General features: G+C 32.7%; 1 protein-coding gene across 3 annotated transcripts in view; it reads right to left on the bottom strand.

The window, feature by feature from the left end:
• Positions 1-952: 952 nt before the first annotated feature.
• LOC149085287 (autophagy-related protein 16-1-like) overlaps positions 953-22,102 on the bottom strand; it is an 83,155-nt gene continuing 62,005 nt past the window's right edge. The window contains exons 11-16 of one of the 3 annotated variants that reach the window (XM_089233220.1): positions 17,325-17,396; positions 16,072-16,192; positions 12,153-12,332; positions 7,424-7,508; positions 6,113-6,259; positions 953-1,509 (exon numbers count right to left, since the gene is read on the bottom strand). In XM_089233220.1, coding sequence (XP_089089346.1) covers positions 1,416-1,509; positions 6,113-6,259; positions 7,424-7,508; positions 12,153-12,332; positions 16,072-16,192; positions 17,325-17,396 — 699 coding nt within the window. In that variant the 3' untranslated portion in view covers positions 953-1,415. The remainder of the gene's footprint in view (positions 1,510-6,112; positions 6,260-7,423; positions 7,509-12,152; positions 12,333-16,071; positions 16,193-17,324; positions 17,397-22,102) is intronic. The other 2 variants (XM_089233219.1, XM_089233221.1) reach the window with 2 other exon arrangements.

Genomic DNA, 22,102 nt, shown 5'->3' with positions numbered 1-22,102 from the left:
AAGCAGTTAAAGGGGTAATTCGGTACCACTCCTCTGTTCCAGCACCCGAAGCACCAGACTTGCCTGCTGCCCCCCCCCCCCAGTTGTGGCTCTGCCTGGGGTAATATTATGGCCATGCTAAGATTCAGTAGTTTCTCCTGAACAGATTTGGGATATATATAGAATACTAACTTGCAAAGCTATAAAAATGTATAACTCTGTAATAATACCATAGGCCCCCGCGGAATAGTTCTTGATCTAGTCATTTTTACAACTTTTACTATTTTGTCTTACCTTGTTTTACCTCTGGAAATCGATCTGCGGGATCACATGCTGCTGATCTCAGCTGATCGGCTATCATTGTTTACATTTTTAATATTATTGCCAGATTTCATGCCATAGTTGTGTTTTATTCCAAATAAACATGCAAATGAGTTGTATTAGTGTCACCAAATGTGATTTGCTGCTGGTTCTCCTAAAATACCAGCGCTGAGCTGAATACGGGGACATTTGACATTCCTTCCTTCCGCTTATCTGTTCTGACCGATAGCAGTTTGAGAGACGTTCTGTCCCAAGGGCTATTATGCCGGGTCGTATCTCTAATGTCATAATGTACTGAAAATTCAGCAGTGTGCCTCGACACCACTCCAGTCTCTCTGCCGCTCCTCCAGGTTGCCGCGTTGCAGCCTGACCGGAATTTTTCCTGTATCTTCCTCTTGTAAGATGTGAGCTCGCCCCAGATGACAGAGACCTTCCAATGACCACTGGGACTCATCAACTCTGGCTACCTGCTGCATTGCTGGGAGACATTCAAACTTGTGACGGTGTTGTGAGATGTGCCTCAATAGATCGAACCATTATATTGTGAACTTTGGTTACTAAAAACTTTAATGAAAAATTAATACTGTGATAATAGAGCCAAAATGTTGTTTGTGTAAAGTATCTAAACTTAAAATAAATGAATAAATGCTGTAAGTGGAAACAGTGGTGTCTTTCATTATTGACATCTGTTTGATGAATCAATATTAGGTAACAAAAAAATAAATAAACCGGAATATGTACTGAGATATACAGTACAACTCAAGTAAAAATAATTACAATAACACATTTCGAAAATTTGTTGTATGATGTATTTGAACTTAACTCACGCTTAATAATCATACTTACAGTGAAAAATTCATAATGTTCCAAACATTGAAATTTATTTAATACTACTTTTGTATTTATAAAAAAATGTTTTTGCTTATATATGCATTCACATGACATAAATATGTGTTTTTAAAAAAAAGAAAAAAATGGAAAAATGTGTTAAAATTAAGTATAGTATAGAACAACAAAACTTCAAAAAATTTTGGTTCAAAATATGGCACATGAGTAAGAAATGTATATACAATGACTGGTTTGTATGAGCAAGTGAAGTAAAGTTGACATAATTTTCAAAAGTTTGACCACAAAATTGCTTTTTTGTTTCTGTCGCAACTTATAAGCATATGACCATCAGGAGTCCAACTGCAGGTTGTTACAGCTTGACTAGGATAATATAAAAAGAAAAGAAACTAGTATGATGAATAAATACACCAAGTAGATAATTACTCAAAAATGTATAACCAATTATTAATTTGATACATAGTGACAAGCTAACAATGTATAAAAAATGAGATTCAGACATTTAAATATACATTACAATTAATGGTAACAGCAACCACTACAGGAAAACTCATGTAATATGAAATCAGGAAATAAATAAAATAACAAATTCTATTTCTCGTGTCTTGGTACAATTAGTAATAGGGTTGTAATGTTAATCATTTCACTACTGATGGTACCCTAAAGTAACACTAATTTTTAACCCCTATAACAGTGTTTCTCAAAGTGTGTGTCATGGTTCCTAGGGACGTTGCCAACCTTTATCAGAGGCATCGCGGCTAGTCTATTCATGCTTTCAAGTGGTTCTTTTATATTAGAAAATCTACCAAACTATTCTGGGGAGCTGTAGATGAATCATGAATTGGGAGCTGCAGGTGATGAAAGTTTGAGAACCACTGCCCTATAACATCCCTTACATATGTTGTTGGGTGTTGATATTTTGAAGTATAAAGGCTGTATAAAGGCTGTATAACTACTTTACGATACTGGATGACAGCATAAGTGTGGAACAGCTGGTGTTTTAAATATGTTAATTAATAAAATTCAGTTACATATTTTGCCATTGTAAAGATTGTTTATGGCATTACAAAAAAGTGTTATGCAGTAAAACACTGCTTTTCCAAAATGTTCCCTTAGAAATGCATAAAAAAAATGACTTTTTTTTGTTGTAAAATAAATAAATATTCGTGCAACCATATTATTCAACATATTTAAATTGGCATTTTTTATTTTCATTGTAAGCGTGCAACGCAGATGAAATGTTCGAAAGTACTAAGTTAATTAATTCATTGTGTACTAAATAATTTTTTTTGTTTTGTTTTCAGGCTTAAATTAGAAGTAAAATTACCTACCAAAAAATTTATAGTCAGAAACACTGCTACAGGACAAAATTTTCACCTCAATTCAAAGTCACAGTAATTAAAGTAATTAATATATGCAAGCCACAGGTAGGCAAGCTAAGCACCCAAGTGGCACCCAAGATGCTCTGTCTACTACTGTGAAGATTGCTGTCAGGTCTCAGACTCGAACCAAGGAAAAAACAATAGATAACAAGATATTTTCCCGAATGAGCTTGAGGCAACCACTGATAGATGAAGCCTTCATTTCAAACCCAATTCGTTAACGGCAGCAAATAGATATTGTCGAGTTGGCATGTGGTGAGAAGTAGGTAGACATGCTGAATAGTACTATAGCTATATTAACATATCAGCAGGAATACATGGCATTACTCGGCTAAGGAGGTAAATGCATGAAGTATGACAGTTATAGTGTTTATTAGCATACCTGAGCATCATGGCTCAGATCAATAAAATAATGGTCACTGACTCAAGTGATTTGTGAGAAAGTGGCACTTTTACTGATTATAGCAAGGATCTGCAACCAAATTTAACTTAATGACTTCTCCATTTACCAAAAATCTACTCTGATGTGTCATGATCGAAATTCTTCCCTTTAAAGTATTAAATTTGAAGTTACCATGTTCATACATTCTTAACCACGCTGAGAAACCTCATGGCACATTCATTTTACTTATATCAAATATAACTTGCTAGGAACTATCAACAACATTGATGTAAATATTTGAAAGCATAATCATGAGATAAAGGCGCTCCAGCCATAACATGCCTTGTTTTTCACACCATCTCTGGCATTAGAAAAACTACCACTGAGATCAGAATTTTACCAGTTCAGATGGTTCGCGGAAGAGCCATATACATGTAAATATTTTTCATGATTCGTCCAACCAATAAAAATTGGTTGTTAGCGTGAACAAAGAAGAAAGGAAAGAAAGTTAACTCTTTCGATTGCCTAGTGAGAAAGAGCACTTACACACTTTCTTTGGAACACGATCTTAAGATTAAAGTGAAAGCACGAAGGTGCTTAGCAGCTATTCTGTGTCAAATATGTGGCCTTTAATTTTACTAAAAGTGCATAAAAGCGCTTAGTGTGTTAAATGAGCTATCAAGTCAGTTTGGCATTTGAGTCAGATGGAGAGAAATAAGTACACTGGGCATTTAGTGAGCAGAGGCCAAGAAAATGACATAAAAAACCATCTGTCTTGATGGTGACCGACTAAATATTTTTTATGTTCAATTTTAGACAGATGATGCAAGGATAGAATTAATTATGAAATATTGTCTGAGGCTTTCATGGCCAGCGTTAAATGACTTGCAAATGGTTTCTGGGTTATTAGAAATGTCAGGAAGAAAAAATCCTAGACCATGGCCTAATAACCCAGAAACCATTTGCAAGTCAGAATTAATTGTTTGTTTACAGAAAAATTACCTTTGATTGATTAATCCTTAATTAATGGATGTGTTTAAATAAAATAAAATAATTAATGCGGCACAATATATATAGATTTAGTATTTTATTGAGCAATGTTTTCTTTTATACTTAATATGTTCGCAACCTCGGCCTCACAACAGATGTATGGCACACAAGCCCCCTGCTATTTTATCTTCTTTCAGTCATACCTTGCTATAGGGAACCTAGCTTATAGGGATCTTTTGGATGTAATAAACAAAATATTTTGGTTTTCCCATAAGATGATATTAGTGTGAAATCAGATGTCTATTATAAAGTTTCTGCTGAAAGTTTATGTAAATTTTGTACACCAAGGTACGTTACATGAAGGTATAGGGAATAAACATGTTTGAGTAAATTTTTGGGTTTACTGACAGGATTAAATTAGTCAATCACAAGTTAAAATTTGTACTCTTTAAGACATTTATTATTCTTGTAGTAAAAAGGTGGAACATTACAAATATTTTGTACAATAATGATATTTTCCGCACTGAAGCCTTAAAGCAGAATGTTTTGCATTGTTCAGCAACAAGCCCTCGGCTGAATGGAAATGTTCTACAGTTCATATAATAGTATTCCCTACATTTTTCTTAAAATTGCTCCGTATTATCACTAATTGTTCTGCTATGTATGTTGCAGATTTCGGCATATTCTTTTTTGGGGCACTGAAGTAATCAGAAATTTGCACAAATTTAATCTACATTTAGTGTACATAATGCAGTATGTTGAAATATGTACATTTTGGTTCAGTTAGTCATTGTAGCCTGAAGAATCGCCATCAGATACATTGACAGAACATAATCGAGAATTCATGAATTTTTCTTCATTCCCCTCCACATTTGCATATTTCTGTACGTTTGTAAGGGAAGTTGTGCAGTAACACAAGAACACCTCCCAGTTTGACACATGCTAGTATTACAGTCACATGCAGTTAGTTCTATTATAGCACCTGGAGCAGGTGGTAAGTCAGTAATAACTGGAGAACCATACAATTCTGGCAAAGGCAGAGCCAGCATCAGCTCGATATCACTAGCCCAAACTAAAGCTTGATAATGAGCTCTAAGCATGTGCTGTTTAAGAGCAGCTTGAGTTGAAGGTAGACTTTCTGATTCAGCTTGCTGTCTCTTAAACATGTGCCAATGAAGATCTTTAACATTAGTTATTTGCTTAGGTGATCTGTATATTTGGCACACAATTCTTCTAGAGCACTGAAATATGTATCGAATAAATGTTTTTCTTTTTTTAGTGCCGCAAATGCTTCAATGACACATGGTTCCATCTTTAGGAAAGTTTGCCCCAGAGCATGTTAATTCCCCTTTTCCATTAAACCTGCTCCACGACAATCATATATCGGCTTGAGAACAACAATTCGTTTTGTGGTTTCAATCCCAGTTATTACATGAGATTTTGTTCCCAAAAGTGGATAGTCTTAATGCTAATATGAATACATGCCCAGAGACAATATATGCACTATATATCCCAATTTTCCATCATGAATGGCATGATAAATTAGTATCATGCCAGCTTATTCATGACAGGTTTTCAGGTAATTGGCATCCATGTGATTAGATTGAACTGTTGTTTTTGTAGCTACAAAAACATTTTTTCTACTCCTTCATAATGATTCAGTACTTTCATTGAGAGGTATTGCATTAGGCTCATTTTAGTTTTACAAAGAAGCTCATTTTAGTGGGGAGCTGATAAGAGATAAGACGTGGATATCTGTTACTGGTTTCAATGAATTATCATACACCATTACACAATAGGCATTTGAAAAATAACATATCTGTATCCGTCATACATAAAACACTACTTAATGTTTCAAATTTCGAAGTAAAGGTAAGAGTCGGTAAAAAATATTATATCCTGTGTTATCAAAATTTTAAAAATATTTGTTCGGTAGAAAACAAATGTCAAAAACTTTAAAAATTAACCAATTTTTAAATTTCATTTTACCTTGTGACCCGGAAAATAAAATTGAAAATTTACACCAAACATTTTAAACTTCCTCTTACCCTAAACAACCAATATAACCTTAGTGTGACAAATTTTGAGAATTTCGTTTTCAATTACACATGCAAAAATCAATCAAAATTTCAATCAAAATAATATGCATATCTGAGGAAAACAAATTGCATAAACATTTATTTTGAAAAAAAACCCCAAAAAAAATACTTACTTGTGCCCCCTTACTGACTTTTCCAGTTTTCCTGTTCCAAGAGCCCACATAAATATAGTTCCATCATGTGAACCAGCAACACAATATCGGTTATCAGGACTCAACTTTGCTCGAGTCCAGTCAAACGCCACAACAAAACCATCAGAACTACAAATAAAATTTGTATGTGATCAAAATTTAATTTTAATCAAAAACTGATTACTAGAGACCACTAGAGGCACTAAAAATACTTGAAATAGGCACTAAAAAAAGGCATTTATAAATGATGTAAAAAAGGAAAAATAAATAAAAACCAAGATTTCAAGGGTCTGAGAAATGACTAAAATAGCTAAAAAATTCACTGTTTCCATATTAGTTCATAATAACTGCATTATTAGCCGAACCAAGTTGATACTTCATACCAAAAAGAAGTGATTGTGAGCTTTCAAGCTTAGGTTGGAGGCGATTTTATTCAATTAGATATGTAATTAGCTAACATGCAAAATAACATAGCTGAAAAAATAAGAACAATAACTAGTGAATAATTATGATTAAGTTTTAGTTAAAATATATTCTTACAATATTGATGTGAATTTGATGACATGTTAATAGCTATCTGAAAGCTATGTATAGCAGAGATGAAAAGTCTTTCTCACTTCTATACCTGAGAATATCAAGTTTTGTCAGATGCCTATCACTCATGCCTATTTGCCTATTTCCTAACACCTATTTATGTTTAATGGGGTTGGTGAGAAGAGTGTTCTGATGAAAATTAATGCTAAGAATTGAAATTATAAAAAGCAATGAATTGAATATATGAAATTATAAAAAGCAATGAATTGAATATATGAAATTATAAAAAGCAATGAATTGAATATATGAAATTATAAAAAGCAATGAATTGAATATATGAAATTATAAAAAGCAATGAATTGAATATATGAAATTATAAAAAGCAATGAATTGAATATATGAAATTATAAAAAGCAATGAATTGAATATATGAAATTATAAAAAGCAATGAATTGAATATATGAAATTATAAAAAGCAATGAATTGAATATATGAAATTATAAAAAGCAATGAATTGAATATATGAAATTATAAAGAGCAATTTCTTTGACGTTCACGAAGCCTAAAATATCTTATTTTTACAGAATCTTGGCCACTCAGATTCAAGGATAAACATAAAACAATGTTGAAATAGGCATTTATGGGAGGAAAAACCTTAGACAATATGTTAAAGAGATTATTCACATAACAAAGCTTTTTTTGGGATTAAGAATGACTTTACTTCATGATGTGGAATCGACTATCATACAATAAACTTACTTATATGTTTTGGCAACTCTGTTCATACGTAAATCAATCAACTTCAGTGAATCATCCCTTGAGCAGCTGAGAAGAGAATAGCCATCTGGAAAAGTTTCATATTAGAATTTCAAACTTTTTTAAAATTCCAAAAGATGCATTAAATAGGTGTGTAGCACACATACATCTAATTTTTCAGAAAACCTAAAATGCTATGTCTTTATGTATTAAAACCTCTATCTCTCAAGAACAATATAATTGCACATATAAAATTTGATCAAGGCATGCATTCAACTCACCTACATCAATTTTTCAATTGAATCAAAATTTCACATACAATTTTTTTCATATTCTTGAATTTTTTGATACATGCTTGTTATATAGATTACATACTAGAAGGTGGCATACACTTGTATCTAATAATTTAAAATCAAAAGGGAGAGAAAATGAGTGTACGTACAGTGGAACCCTGTTTATGATTTTTAGAAGGCCATGCTAGCACCAATAAGTGAAACTTAATTTTGAATGAGAGCAACCTACCCCTCTTTTGCTCTAGGTGCTACTACCGAAATTAAATGATTTTATTACATTTCCAGATATTGTTTGAAAACCATCTAAACATAAAAAATCAAATTTTAAGGATACTATCATTAAATTCTCCTTAAAAAATATCAGATAGCAATACATGCACTTGGATATGCCTATGATACTGATTTTAAAATGAAAGAAAAAGTGTAATTTTACACTTTTTAAAAAAATGATATACAAAAAAACCATTCTTTCTTTCTTTGATTTTATTTCTTTGCAGTACAACAATTTTCGAAGTTGTTACAGGAGTATTTAATTCGTTTGCAAGTTCTATTTTTGCCAATTATAATCCAGAATTCTTAGCAAATTTTTCCCTCTGAAAAAAAATTCCACTTTATCTTTCAGAGGGAAGAAATTTTGTTTTCTCAACACTTGAAAACACTGGATTTCGACACTACAATTAGGAGAAATCCTACTAGAAATTAAAGACTATGATACTATGTATATTTCTCATTAATAGACCAGTACTGTCACAAAGCACTGCAAATAGGTTTTCCAAATCTCCTATAATTTTTTGAGTGTAAGTTTCCACCATGGATTCACCATCTCTTTGGAGATTAGTCCAGGATTACACTATAAAAAGTGTATAATTGAACATCTTTCACAAAACTTGAAAAAAATAATAAACCAATAAGCCTATTGGTTACATTTGCTCGAATGTAACCTATAAACTCATTGGTTGCATTTTTCAAGTTTTATAAAAACAACTGTGAAAGAGTAATAAACAAATCACTATATTGCTCACTCTAAAATGGTTATCAGCCTGTTTTCTTTCTTAATCTCCTCTAAAATTCATGACGTTTGTGATTACCACATACAGTGCACAGCAAAAGTTTAGACACTTGTTGAGATCACAGTATTTGAGAAACTTTGCAAAGGAATGTACAGTTAAGTAGTAGTATTTCAGAAATATTAGTTGCTTTATTATTTTGCTTACAAATTGACTACCACTTATTGGGGTGAACATGCACTTTATTTGCAAAATAAAGAAATTAGGCTGCAAACTTTATGGATAACATAATGACAAAAAAAAAGAAAAAAGTACCACATAAACAATCAATGCAAAAGTTTAGAAAAAGCTTCATTTTCAGCAAAATAAAAATTATTTAAAACTTAGTCAGATGCCCCTTTTCCTTAATAAGTTCGTTCATGGAAGTCTTCATCAAAAAAGTTGTCTTGCAATATCTGTGGCTCAAAATAATACCAATAACTACCTATGGAAGGGAAGCTCTAAGATCTTTTACACACAAAAAAATACTACTGATTATTTTTATAAACTTCTCAACAAAATGACTCAAAGATTCTCAATTGGTTTGAAGTCTGCATCACATGCTGGCCAATTGAGAACTTCAATATTTTGCTCATTAAACTTATTTTTTGCACAACCTGCTGTATTCATTGTCTGCCCACTACTACAACCAGCATGCATTATCTTGCTGAAACTCCCACTGGAGACTAGCTAGAGGTTCACCAGATAGTGTAATATAGATCATCCTTTAGTTTCTATATGTAATGCTAAGCATTTTAGCAACATTTAAGAACTGTTATTGATACCTGCCTATGATGCCTAGCCAACTAATATCATGCTATATATTGCTGCCCATATCAGCAGAACGCAGCCCAACCAAAAAGTGAACCACCACATTATCTGGGACTAAAATTGATCTGTGGCTACTTGCACAAATCATGCAAATAATTCCCCCATCCATCTGAACCATTCAAGTTCTGCTTTTTCTCATTGCTGAAAGTAACTGAATAAAATTTCTGGTCCATATGACATACACTTGTGAGGTCACTAATCATTTGCATTAAGGTTTCAAAGGTAATTTTTTCGAAACAGCTCTAGATAATACTCGGCAGATAAAAAAATTTAGAACGTTGTGAGGTAGCTGCAATTTCAAAAATGGTCTTCCCTTCCAATTTCAACTTCCATATTAGATACTTCCTCAGAATTGTTCCCTGTAGCTTGCAGTATCTCAAACAACTGACACTATTACACAGAGAACACAAATACTGAACAGCAGTGACATAATTTGTGGTGAATTTGCATATTTCGACTGTCAATATCAAAAATTTTTTATTATGTCCAAACTTTTGCAAACTTGAATTTCATTCTTTATGCAAATACTAATTTTCATTATGAATAACGACACTGTTTTTCTGAACTTTTGTGTTTTTCTAAAGTGTCTGAACTTTTGTGGTACACTGTACATCAAAGACAATATCAGCAACCTGTTTATGCCACCAACAAAAAACTATGAAATATTCAATAGATAGAAATGATATAATATAAAATTTGGGATTGTAGTTGTGGTGAAAACGTCATATATACTATGGCAACATTGAGATGCCCAATACTACAGGATTCTAGAATGAGAATCCAAAGGAGGGGTGGGTAACGTTATGGTCAGCAACCAATAAGGTAATGATAGGGAATAATAGGATTAGGAAAGAGTTGGGAATATTTGAAGGAGATAGAAGATGAAAGGGAATGTAGTTTTTGAGAGGAACTTGAGACTGTGAGCTTTGATGGAAGAAGGTTTATTGATAGATAAATATTTGACGAAGAAAACCGGGTCTTCAAAATGGAAGTGACCGTGTGTAAGTCTTGCACTGTTGATTTCTTCTCTTTCACACTTGAAGGGTTATATATCACCATCACATGAGTAGAATGATTTAATAATTAATGTATTAATTTTGAGTATCAAGTCTCATTTAAACCATAAAATAAATATTCTCTAAACTCTCAGGAATAGTACAGCTTCAGGATCCAGCATTTTCCAATTGATAAAAATTTCTCAAACATGTCTAGTATTTTTTCATTATCTAATTCTACTGTTTTCTTTCTGAGATCGCAGAAGAGAAACATTAGTTCCTGCCAGATGAAAAGTTGATGTGAATCTACAGTACCAAGAAAGTACAGTACAACCGCAACAGAAAACTTAGTGGGCCACATGCATTATGTGTGAGAACCTCTACCAAAACAAACCATTTTTTTAAAATCTAAAACAAAAAAGATTATGAGAACATACTTGTGAATATATTCACAGCTATATTTAAACATATTACAGTAAAACCTCTCGATAACAGACACCCATGAGACCAAAACTTTTCTCTGCTAACGGGGAGAGTCCGCTATTGGGGAGATATGATATACAGTAGAATCTCGTTTATATGGCTTTCACATTTATACAACGTTTGGCTTCAGCCACAATTGGCTCCTACATATTACTGTGTGTAAAAGTGATACACTGGTGGTTATGCATAATCAATCAACAATCTCAATAAAGAAAGTTTCATTAAATTTCACTATATCACTTTTACCGGCGATTATACATAATTCCAAAATGAAGTTGGAAAGTCTGATATATATATATATATAGAAAAACATTTATAACCTTTCTTCTCTTCATTAAACCACTTAATTATTTTTACCAGTACATGATACCTTAACCACACATATTTTGTAATGAAAATTGAACTAAATTAAAATAAGCGTGAAGAAAATAAAAACATTCATAATTACAGTCTTACAATGTTAGGTATCTTCACACGTATTAACATGCGCAAACAAAACTAACATTACCATTTGGAATCAGCATCCTGGTCATAATTATGTTTAGTTAATCAAGTAAATAATTGACAGATTATCATATTTACCAATAAGAGATTGGGATTATATATAATCACCGTTGAATATGACAAATTCTTGAATCATGACCAAAAATTGAGAAATTCAGTTTAGAAAAAAAATTAGAGTTTGCTTGATTTTACTGTCAGCTATCGAGAGTGTCCACTAACGAGGAGTGAAATACATTAAAGTCCTATTTCACAGGATAATTTAAGGATTAAACATATACAGTGTCCACTAATGGGGAGAATCCATTAAGGGAGGTTCCACTGTATAACCAAATGGGTGCAATTCTACAAAAGACAAAACATAAAGGTGCTTTTGGGTAGAGTTCACGATAGAGCACAGGAAGAAAAAAATAGCAGAAAAGTTTGCATTCTACATCTGAGCTGATTATTGGAAAGCATTAAAGTTGTCAAGTAGCCCACTAACAGGTTTGGTTATGAAACCCTGATACAAAGCACAAAGGAAAAAGATTTATACACAGCATTAATTTTAAAAAACTAGTACAATACATAAAAATATTTATACCATATGATATATCCAAAGATGTAATTTTTCCCTGCAGAAATATTTCAAATTGGCTGGAATCAGTTCGCATATCCCAAAATCGGATTCTTTTATCAAAATGTCCACTAACTATTGTATTCCCTATTGAATCACACGCAGCTACATCATTGCAACTGGAACCAGCAAAAATTGTACGAATACCTGAAAAATGTTATTTCATATTTTAAATTTTTAATGCAAGTAAGAATACAGAACAGAAATGCAGTGAAAAATGAAAAAGTTCATCACCAAAATAAAATATGTTTAATAAGATTTCAAGTTATATTTAGTTAATATGCAAGCTAGTATATAAAAAAGAGAAAGGATTTCAATATTCATAAACTATATGAGTCAGAATCAAACCTGATACATTCTTTTCTGAAATAGTCCATTGACTTGGATGCTTTTGGCTCATCTTGGAATATGTGTTGGAAGTGCATTTTGACATAACTTTCAAATTAGCTCAGCATTATCCAGAATTACCATTGATGAGCCATTGTCCCTGTAACCCCAATTTCCTTTGAGGAAAGAAAAAAATTCACATGGAGCAACATCAGGGGGTGTATGGTAAGTGCAGGGTAAGATACATTTTTGGGGCCGTTCAAGTATTACGTCATCATCGATGGGGGGGGGGGTGTTGGATAATGCTTATGTCATCAACCACCCTTTATGAAAATATGAGTTGGATTCAGAGAGGCAGAGCTGATGACGAAATTTTGCTGACAAGGGGGGGGGGGTCAAAAATGGCTAAAAATTTGCTTACGTAATACTTGAACGGCCCCCTTGTCAGGTCAAATACTGAGCAACAACGCTTGGGCAATTTTATTCATCAATGGTGATTCTGAAGATAGATGCAGTTTTGAAAAGATGCCATAAGACAGGCTCCAGCACATTTCCCAAGAAAGGCAGACACTCAACCCGGACAAGTGCGCTAGAGAGACCACTTTTCTACAGAAGCAACACAAATATTTTTCTTCCCTCAGAGCATATGCTGAACGGGACCATATTATGGACAGTCAGATCTAATTCAGCTAATACCTCTCATATATTGCAATTGGCCACCAGATGACAACATACATGAAGATGTCATTCTCCTCGCATCAAACTAAACCCTTGTATGAACAGCGAAGAGTGATATCATCTTCATGTTTTTATTATAATCCAAAATTGATATATTTCTGTATTAAAAAACTAAACTAAGTTGCTAGGGAAAGATTAATTTTTTTATTTCACAGTAGAAGAACCTCCCATAACCAACACTCCTTATTAGTGAACACTAGGACTGGGCGATGCATCAATTTATAATGAATCACCGATGATTTATAAAGCCCACATTGATATCCCAATTTTACGATTTTGAACACGGTGATGAATTGTTAATTCTGATGTTTAATATTGGTGAATTCTGATGTAACAACATTGGAGTTGAAATGACGATGCCGATATAATGAGTGTGAGGGGTTAGTGCACGAAAATTTTTCAAAAAACACATTCTAAATTTTTTCAATTTTCAAATACTATGATCTTTTCTGCATCTAACTCGGTTCAAGTTTTTATTGTGTGTATACTAGAAATATTTTAAAAATATTTGGATATAAACTGCTGGCAGGCATTATATATGCTATTTTCCACTAAATTGCTCTTTTCTCGAAACTGAGTTTTTTGTTAGTCAAGGAACATTTTTTCGAACACCATTCATTCAAATGTCTTGAAAGTTTGTGTCTCTCCCAACATTATGGTGATACGTACTTTAACATGAGGATTTTTTATTAAATTTATTTTAAAAAAATTTATGGCATAAAATATGGGTAAATTTTGGTGATTTTTGAAAAAGTTACATGTTTGTTGAAGTTGAAATTTGAGAGAAAAATAACCAACAATTAAAATAAATGCTCACGTTAAATTGCATAAAAATATCCATAGTACAGTATTTGAGGAAAAAAAATTGAGTGCCTAAAGTGAATAGAAAATTCGTAAAGGTTCCTCTAAGGAAGGCGATTTTTCCCATAGGGAAGGATGGGAAGCCAAGATCGTGCACCAACTCTTTTACACGATGTTATTACATTGATATCGCCGATATAGTGAGTGCGCTTGCACAATATTGTTACATCAGACTTCACCAATATACAGTAAAACCTCATTGTCATCACCCTAATAAGTTTTCACTCCGGTTAAGTTGGCGTTTTTCTTCAGGCCTGTCTAGCTAAAGTGAGTACTGAGTTGAGTTTATGTATATTATACACATACTCAGTTCGTCCCCCGAATACAAGCAGCCTTTATCTGCTTATGGTCAGGATGGCATAATGCAGGGTCCTCATTTGTCCTACTTTTGATAAAATGTCTTACTTTTCTAGGTTTTACCCCACTTTCCCTACTTTTTTACCAAATCTTGTCAAAAAATTTTTTTTAATGAAAAGGAAATAAAAATACTGACAAATAATGCAAATGTAGTAGATTGCAATTAATGATTCTGCCAAAGGAAAAGTTTTATTGCTGTTTCAGGCTATTTAGGGGGTGCATGTGAGGCTATGTGGTTTATTAATTTTTTCTTTTGCTTAATTTGAGGGTTCAAAAACTCATTTTGTATCAACATTTTGAGTAATTATTAAACCTTCTATCTGGATAGAAAAATCTTTTTGTATTTACTACTGGTCAACTAACTCCATCAATTAACATTCACCATTCAAAATTATGGTGCACATTTTATGTACAGGTGAAACAACAGTTTGCATAACAAAGTAATTAGATATATAGGCCTATACCAGGTTCTGTGACTCTGATGCTACCCAGTAGCATTCAATTGTCTCCTGTAATTTTAGGACATGTAGAAGCATAAAAAATGTTTACAAAATTCAGCAAAGAGCTAGAAATAAAAATGCTTCATTTGCCGAAAACAATGATGATGGCATTGAACATTAAAATGCAAACAAATCCCATAAGAAAGGATGAACAATGCAGTAAAACCAACTGATTCACCTTGACTTATTAACATTGACTTTGTAATTTACAAATTTTGCACAGTGTTTCTGAAAGTGGTTTTGAAGGAGAGTTATTCCTTGAAAACTTGCATGTCTTCATAATTAGTTGCACGTTGTCAGAGTTGACAGATTGGACTTTGGAAGACTTCTCAAAAATATACATGTATATTCTGAGGAGGGAGAGAAAAGAGAATTATCAGTGGTTGCTAGTACACTGTTTTGGCCCAAAACTGTTTTTGTAACCAAGTCATTTCTGTCATTTTGCTTTGGCTGGAGTCGATCGCATCAGATACTGAATTTTTACTATGAAAAAAAAAAATTCATTTTAAATTTTGAAAAAATAAAAAAATAAATTCGAGGTTTTTCCCATAAGGCTATGATTACGTTGTCTTAGAGGGGTACCCTCCCCTTGTCCTATTTTTCTAATTTTTTTGAGTCGAGCTCTGCATATATTGATACATCATTATATCATGATGTTCAGTTGACAGTTGACAATGTATCAAAATGTAAAATTTTCAATATCGCCCAGTCCTAGTGGACACCTCCAGTAAATAAAAACTAATGAACATTGTGGAACAGGGCTTCACTATACATTATCAAACTTTCCATACTCGCAGGCATAATTTTGATCCTATGGGTGTCAAATATAATTGAAACTAATACAGTAAAAGCTCTTGATGATTATCAAGAGGTTTCACTATATTAGTTTAATTTTTTTGCATAAGATATTTAAATAAAAAATATTTATAAATCATTATCATCAATGGACATTATCAAGGAACATCCCCCCCCCCTCCCCAGTATAGAGTAAATGAATCTTTATGGATGATTATCACCTGCAGTTCTTGAAAATTTCATGTTTCCCATTGATCCATATACTTCAATTACTATACATTTGTAGTGTGAAAAAAAAAGTCACTTACATGCTCTTTTTCGAAGATCCCAAATCTTGAGCGTTCTGTCATGACTTCCTGACACAACTTTACTAGATTCACCCAGGAACTTAGCTGCCATGACTTTGCCACTATGTCCTGTTAAAGTATGCTGAAATAATAAATGAATCAACTAGGGTTACTCGAATCTGAAACTTAGGAATGACAATGCATACGTAGGTACATTTGACAGTATCACTTAAATGTCTTCACAACAGATGGACCAACTATAAAACAGATTATCAATTGTTTCCCAATCAAAATAGCCTCTTACAGCACTTTTCTTTTGTGTATGCTTTGTAAATGTAGGGTATTTACCAAGAAATCATACATTGGGAGTGCTGCTTCACTGGGTTTATTTGCCACTCCACTTTGTTTGCTGTTGTTTATTTTGAAATAGGAGGAAGAGGTAATCTCACTGTGATCTTAATGCATAGCCTGCCATAAGTTCATTGGAAGATCCCATAATAAAGAGATCTGGTGCTATAAATTTTGAAAAGTATATAAATTGACAGGTTAGTATTTCCAGCCAGGTAGAAGGATCTCTGGAATATTACGTTGCCCAGGGTAGGGAGCTATGATGCTGGAAGTTACCCAGAGCAAAGTCTCTGGATAACCTCCCCCACCCTAGTGCATGACATTGCTGAACAAACAATGGTATTCTCAAGATGGATATTGGAGTTTTCTTCTTCCAGAGTTGTTTTCAATATATGCCTTCTTCATACTAGAATGATGAAGCATGCATGGCCGTGGCTAGAATGGCATATGTTCTGTTACGAGACAACTTGGGTTCTTCTTTTGTGCAAATTTCAATGGCAATTGGCCAAAGCATGTAAATACAGTAGCAGTCGCTTATAAGAATCATGCTTGGTTCACCAATTTTGATTCTTATAAGCGGTTCATTCTTATAACCAGTTATTCTTATAAGCAATGGTTATAGTAGAACAAGAAGGGTAATTTAAATATGACCAGTATACAGATATTAAAAATGAATTTGATGAAATTTTAAAGTAAAAACTGACTAGGAAAAAAGTTTGAAAAATAATGTTCCAAGGCATAAGTCTCCTCAACATTAAAATTTGCAGTCATATAACATCAAATTCTGAACTGTTTCCCTCCCATAAAATAATCATTACATTAGTTTTTCTTTTATATCTTTTACATGGAACTTTTAATTTGATGTGATAAAAAAATATCACGATACTGATTAAATTTTAAAAATTAATTTTTGTTCAACCACTTACTCGAATTTTCAAATCATTGATTGTCCATACACGACTAGCAAAATCACATGATGCACCCAGTACAAAATTTTCCTAAAGAAAAAATGTGATAATCAAAACTCACTGAAATTTATTATGAAATGTGATTATATGGTAAAAATAATAAGCATCTATTTAGACTTTCAAAAAGACAGCCATAACCTTTTTGATGAACAGTGTCTTATCTAGTATTAATTTTTTTCTTGGTGATATATGCTTTTATATTAGGTATTTTGGTTATATTTGACATCCATATTTTTTATGGGCAAATTTTTTTCAGCCACTTCATTGGGCAATTGGCATGTTGTGGCCCTTGTATTTGTATAAGATCAATTCACTAACATGAATACCCAAAGAAATAAGCATTAAGCCCTTAACTGTATAATTTCTTCTTTTTTGTTCAATGAAATATATTTCCAGAATTTCACTCAGCAGAAATTTGCCAAAATTGTAGCCTCGTCAGAATATTTTTTCATCATGTTTGAATTCCTGACCGGTTTCAATAATGCTATATGTAACAAAACAAAAGCAATTCGGTGCATCGAAGGAGAAGGTGTATCTGTGTATATGAGTGAATACTGATTAGAGTAACAATATTTAAGTGTTTTTGTATAAATTTTTTGTGATAATATTTAACCAGTTGAGCGTTCAATCATCTATGAGCAGTTGCAGAGGTATTGGAAAAATTACATTTTTTTTAATAGAACAAAAGATATGATGTCTTGAAAAATAATATACTGCAAATTCACAAAGAAATAATGATTCCTTAATAAATATGTTTTAAACTAATTTTTTCTTCACTAAAAAAATAATGCGACTGAAAAGAAAAAAATTGTTGCAGTCAAAGTGTTAAGCAAGGAACACAGCACGTTTTCAAACAATAATATACTCTTAACCAGTAATGACTCCTATACCATCTATTTCTCTGGTTTTTCTGATAATACTTGTTAGGATTTCCTGTTTAAAGCATTTTCCTGCTTACAATGTTTTTCCTTGACTTTTTTTTAAAAAAAACTTTATAAGGGTTTTGTGTAATGTGTTAGACAGTGTTCTCAAGTTTTTTCTCTGCAAAACTATATTCTAATGTACAGCCCTACAATTGTTCCTATAGGGTTACTTTATAATCCTAATTCTGTATGCACAATTTGCATAACAATGGCAGCTGAATATTAGTGTTTTTTATTTCTTCCATACAACTGCTGACATAATATTCAGGGCTGATTAAGTAATTAGATTATTACTTAATTAGGCTGATTATATAACTAGGATTTTTGTGATGGGGGGGGGGGGATTGAAAACATGATTTTGCCACCCCACTACTGTAAAATTTGATGATTTTATAAGTGTTTTTGTTTCCATCTAAAATTTGCCACAGGGATAGCTGCCCCCCTTTGCCCCTTTTTAGTTACAGCTCTGATAATATTACATAAAAACTGAGGGATGGCAAAGCTGAACCAATGATATATTTACTTTTGTCTTAAAAATTCATACCATTTATAACTTCTCACAGCTGTTTAGAAAATGCTATTATGCCTTTCCTTTTTATATGATCCATGTGGTGACCCCTCCCTTCATCTTATGAAAATACCACATATTTTGCCCAGGTGGAAGTATCATTTGATTACTTCTCTTCAGAATAGATCCTTTGCTTCTGCTTCAGAAAAGGATAGTTTTAGAACTGATAGTATGATCTGAGTATACTTTGGACTGTTGATCATCCTGCAGTGTGATAAGCCCCACAACAGATGTTTTGCATTGTTCTGCAACGAGCCTTCGGCTGACTGGAAATGTTCTGCAGTAAAAATCCCCTTCTGGCATGTGCCGATTTGTTAGAAATTCTGCAGAGGAATCTGTACGAGGTGCATGTATAGTTAAGTAGTAGTAGTAAAAATCCCTGTAATAGTGTTTTCTTCACCTTTTTCTTGAAATTCTTTCAGATTGTTTTGCAGTAGCACTGATTGTTCTGCAACGTATGCCGCAGATTTCGGCATATTCTGCTTTGGGGGTAATATGTATGCACTAATACTAGAGTGAACAACGTCATGAAGTGCTGTGAAAGGAATGCATAAAACCTCCAGAAGCCTTAAAATCAAATTGACAGTCAACCATATTTAAAAAATATGCATTACAATAAGAAAAGCAAATCAGAATTTTTCAGCAATGCTTAGGGATACTCAATCATGAAAAAGATACAATTTTGGTAATGAGTTTGATCAATAATAAGGTATTTGAAATGCCCTTTATATTCTAACTTTGTGCATACCATAAACAGGGAAGCTTCATTTCATTCAAATCTGTTCAAAATAATCTGTAAGTATGACTCATGGAAGGATTCTTTTTTTATCCCTTTGTGTAAAAAGTATATGCTGATATTCTGTGTAGTCCATTGTGTTTTGTTTATTCATTTTGTTCAATAAAAAAAAATCTATTTCTTCTAGTTAGACAAATCCCAGGTTGCTGTGGCAACCAGAATATTGATATTGGCGCCTAAAATTTTCTATGTGTGGTTACTGGATTGAAGTCTACGAACAAAGATTTTGAAGTTTATACCAGCATATCCACCAACATGGAAAGCAATCACCACGTACAGGAAAAGTTGAAAGAAAGATTATTTTGGGCATGTTTTCTCGAAAGAAAATAAAATTTAGCTGCTAAAAACGTTTTTTTGGTGCTTAGATTTTTTTGCCATTCATTAAGCCCTGGTAAAAAATAATGTTTGATAACAAATTTCTGTAGGTTCATGATTCATTTTACGTCCATAATAATAAAAACAATCTTCTGTCATCAAAGTAAGAGCAGTTAATTGACTTATCAAGTTACAGTGGGCGTAAAATGTGCTTTCAAAATCTCAGTTTGTCAAGATTTCCCAAATTATTTGAAAATGAATTGAAAACTGTCATGTGTGTAATTTTTAACTACCTATCTCTGTGAAAAGGGCTTTTCATAGCTTCCTCAAATAAAAACAAACTACAAGAATCAACTTGGTGTAGGCCCATATGCTGGTCTTCAGCTACATTTGGCAAATATTGAGAAAGATAACTGATGAGAAAAGTCATAACAAACCCACCCCCCACTCCTTTTTTTATTTGACAAAACAAAACAAAAACATACAAGACAGAAAGACAAGAAAACTACGAAACAAACACTATTTGACATAAAGGTATATCATCCTTCCACGGATAGTAGTTACTCTATTAACAGTAACTTAAATAGTACAAAAAATAATCATATTAAAATAGAATAATAAATATTAAAGAATCCTTGATTATTTAATAATAGACAATAAGTCTAATGAACATGAAGATGTGCTCACTATAAATGCTCCGTCTTGAAGAGAGGTGTTAATAACCTAGAAGTCTGGTCACATAGAGCTTACTAAGCCTACCACCTACCAAGTGCACCCTTCTGCATATAGTAAATTATATCAACCTTTCAATGGCTATAGCAGAAAGAAACTGCAGTTGTGTAGTTGTGAAGGTCCTCATAACTGCAGAGAGTAGTCTCCTGCAAGTCTAGATTAGTTTAATGGAAACACCATTATTTTTTATATCATTATTTATACATCAATTAGCTTATTTTTCAAGGATTTATTATAATTTTTAATTTGTTCTTCTTAATTTTGTACAAAACCAGAAAATTTGCAATAACTGCCACTTTGTTGCATCAGATCTTATACTTACTTACTAAAAATACACAGCCCTCATCTATCATCACAGAGGTAATTTTTCAACAATTTGATCTCAGAAGAGTGTGTCTCTGATACATGCTTTTCGTAGAACCTACATGTAAGTAAGTTTCATGCATGCATGTGTTCAGTTGTTTATATCTATCATTGAAATTGGAAATGAGCAATGAATGAATATTCTTATGCATGCATTTAAATGTTGTAATATACCTACTTTGTGGAAAGATTTTTTTCAAAGAACCACATTTGCACCTTAAAGATTGTAAAAAAACCCAAACTCCAGCCAACCACCACTGTAGTGACAGCTGATATTGAACCTTGGCCTTCATGACGTGAAGTCATCAAATTTTTCTCATGACTACATTGAGGCTCGATTTAATTGTAAACAATCTCAACTACACTCAAACATCATGGAAGCATTTTTAACCCTTAAATTGCACTATTAAAGATATACCTCTCTACAGGCACAATTTCCCTTCCTCCTTTTCCCCCTGAATCATATATCATCAATAAACAATTCAGCAGCCTACTAATCTCATCGTCCATTAGTGATAGGAGCAGTTTAAGGGTTAATATAATCATTTGCAATATCTACAGTGTACATAGGAAAGTTCTTTTGATCGAAATAACTTGTGAACAGCAGGGAGTAATGGCTATGCAATTTCAATAAAGATATTGTACATGACTACGACTAATCAAATGTAACATACAAACAGCAATACATAAAATAATAATTGGGGAAAATACATAAATGAAAATTTGCATATGACCCTTAATTAAAAACATGTATTATACTGGAAGAAATTTACCATAAGATTTGGATAAGAATTTGCAGGTACATCAATAAATTAAAATTCTTGATTTTTTCTACTTTTCACAAACATCTCCATTTTCTTTTCAAGATTTAAAAAAACATTCTTAACATCACTTGAAAAGTAGAAAAAAATCATAAATTCTAACCACCAATATTAATACAAATCTTTATCCAAATGTTACGATGTGAGCTTCTTTCTGTATGATAGAGAGAGGGGCATAAATTTTACTAATGGACATTTCTTAGATTGGGGGCCATACA

The sequence above is a fragment of the Pholcus phalangioides genome, unplaced genomic scaffold (assembly GCF_987345545.1).
Source record: "Pholcus phalangioides strain wild (caught in Gottingen) unplaced genomic scaffold, Ppha-v1.0 ptg000007l_1, whole genome shotgun sequence".
Lineage (NCBI taxonomy): Eukaryota > Metazoa > Arthropoda > Arachnida > Araneae > Pholcidae > Pholcus > Pholcus phalangioides.
The sequence above is the reverse complement of the archived record's forward strand: the minus strand, read 5'-3'. Positions and strand labels throughout refer to the sequence as shown.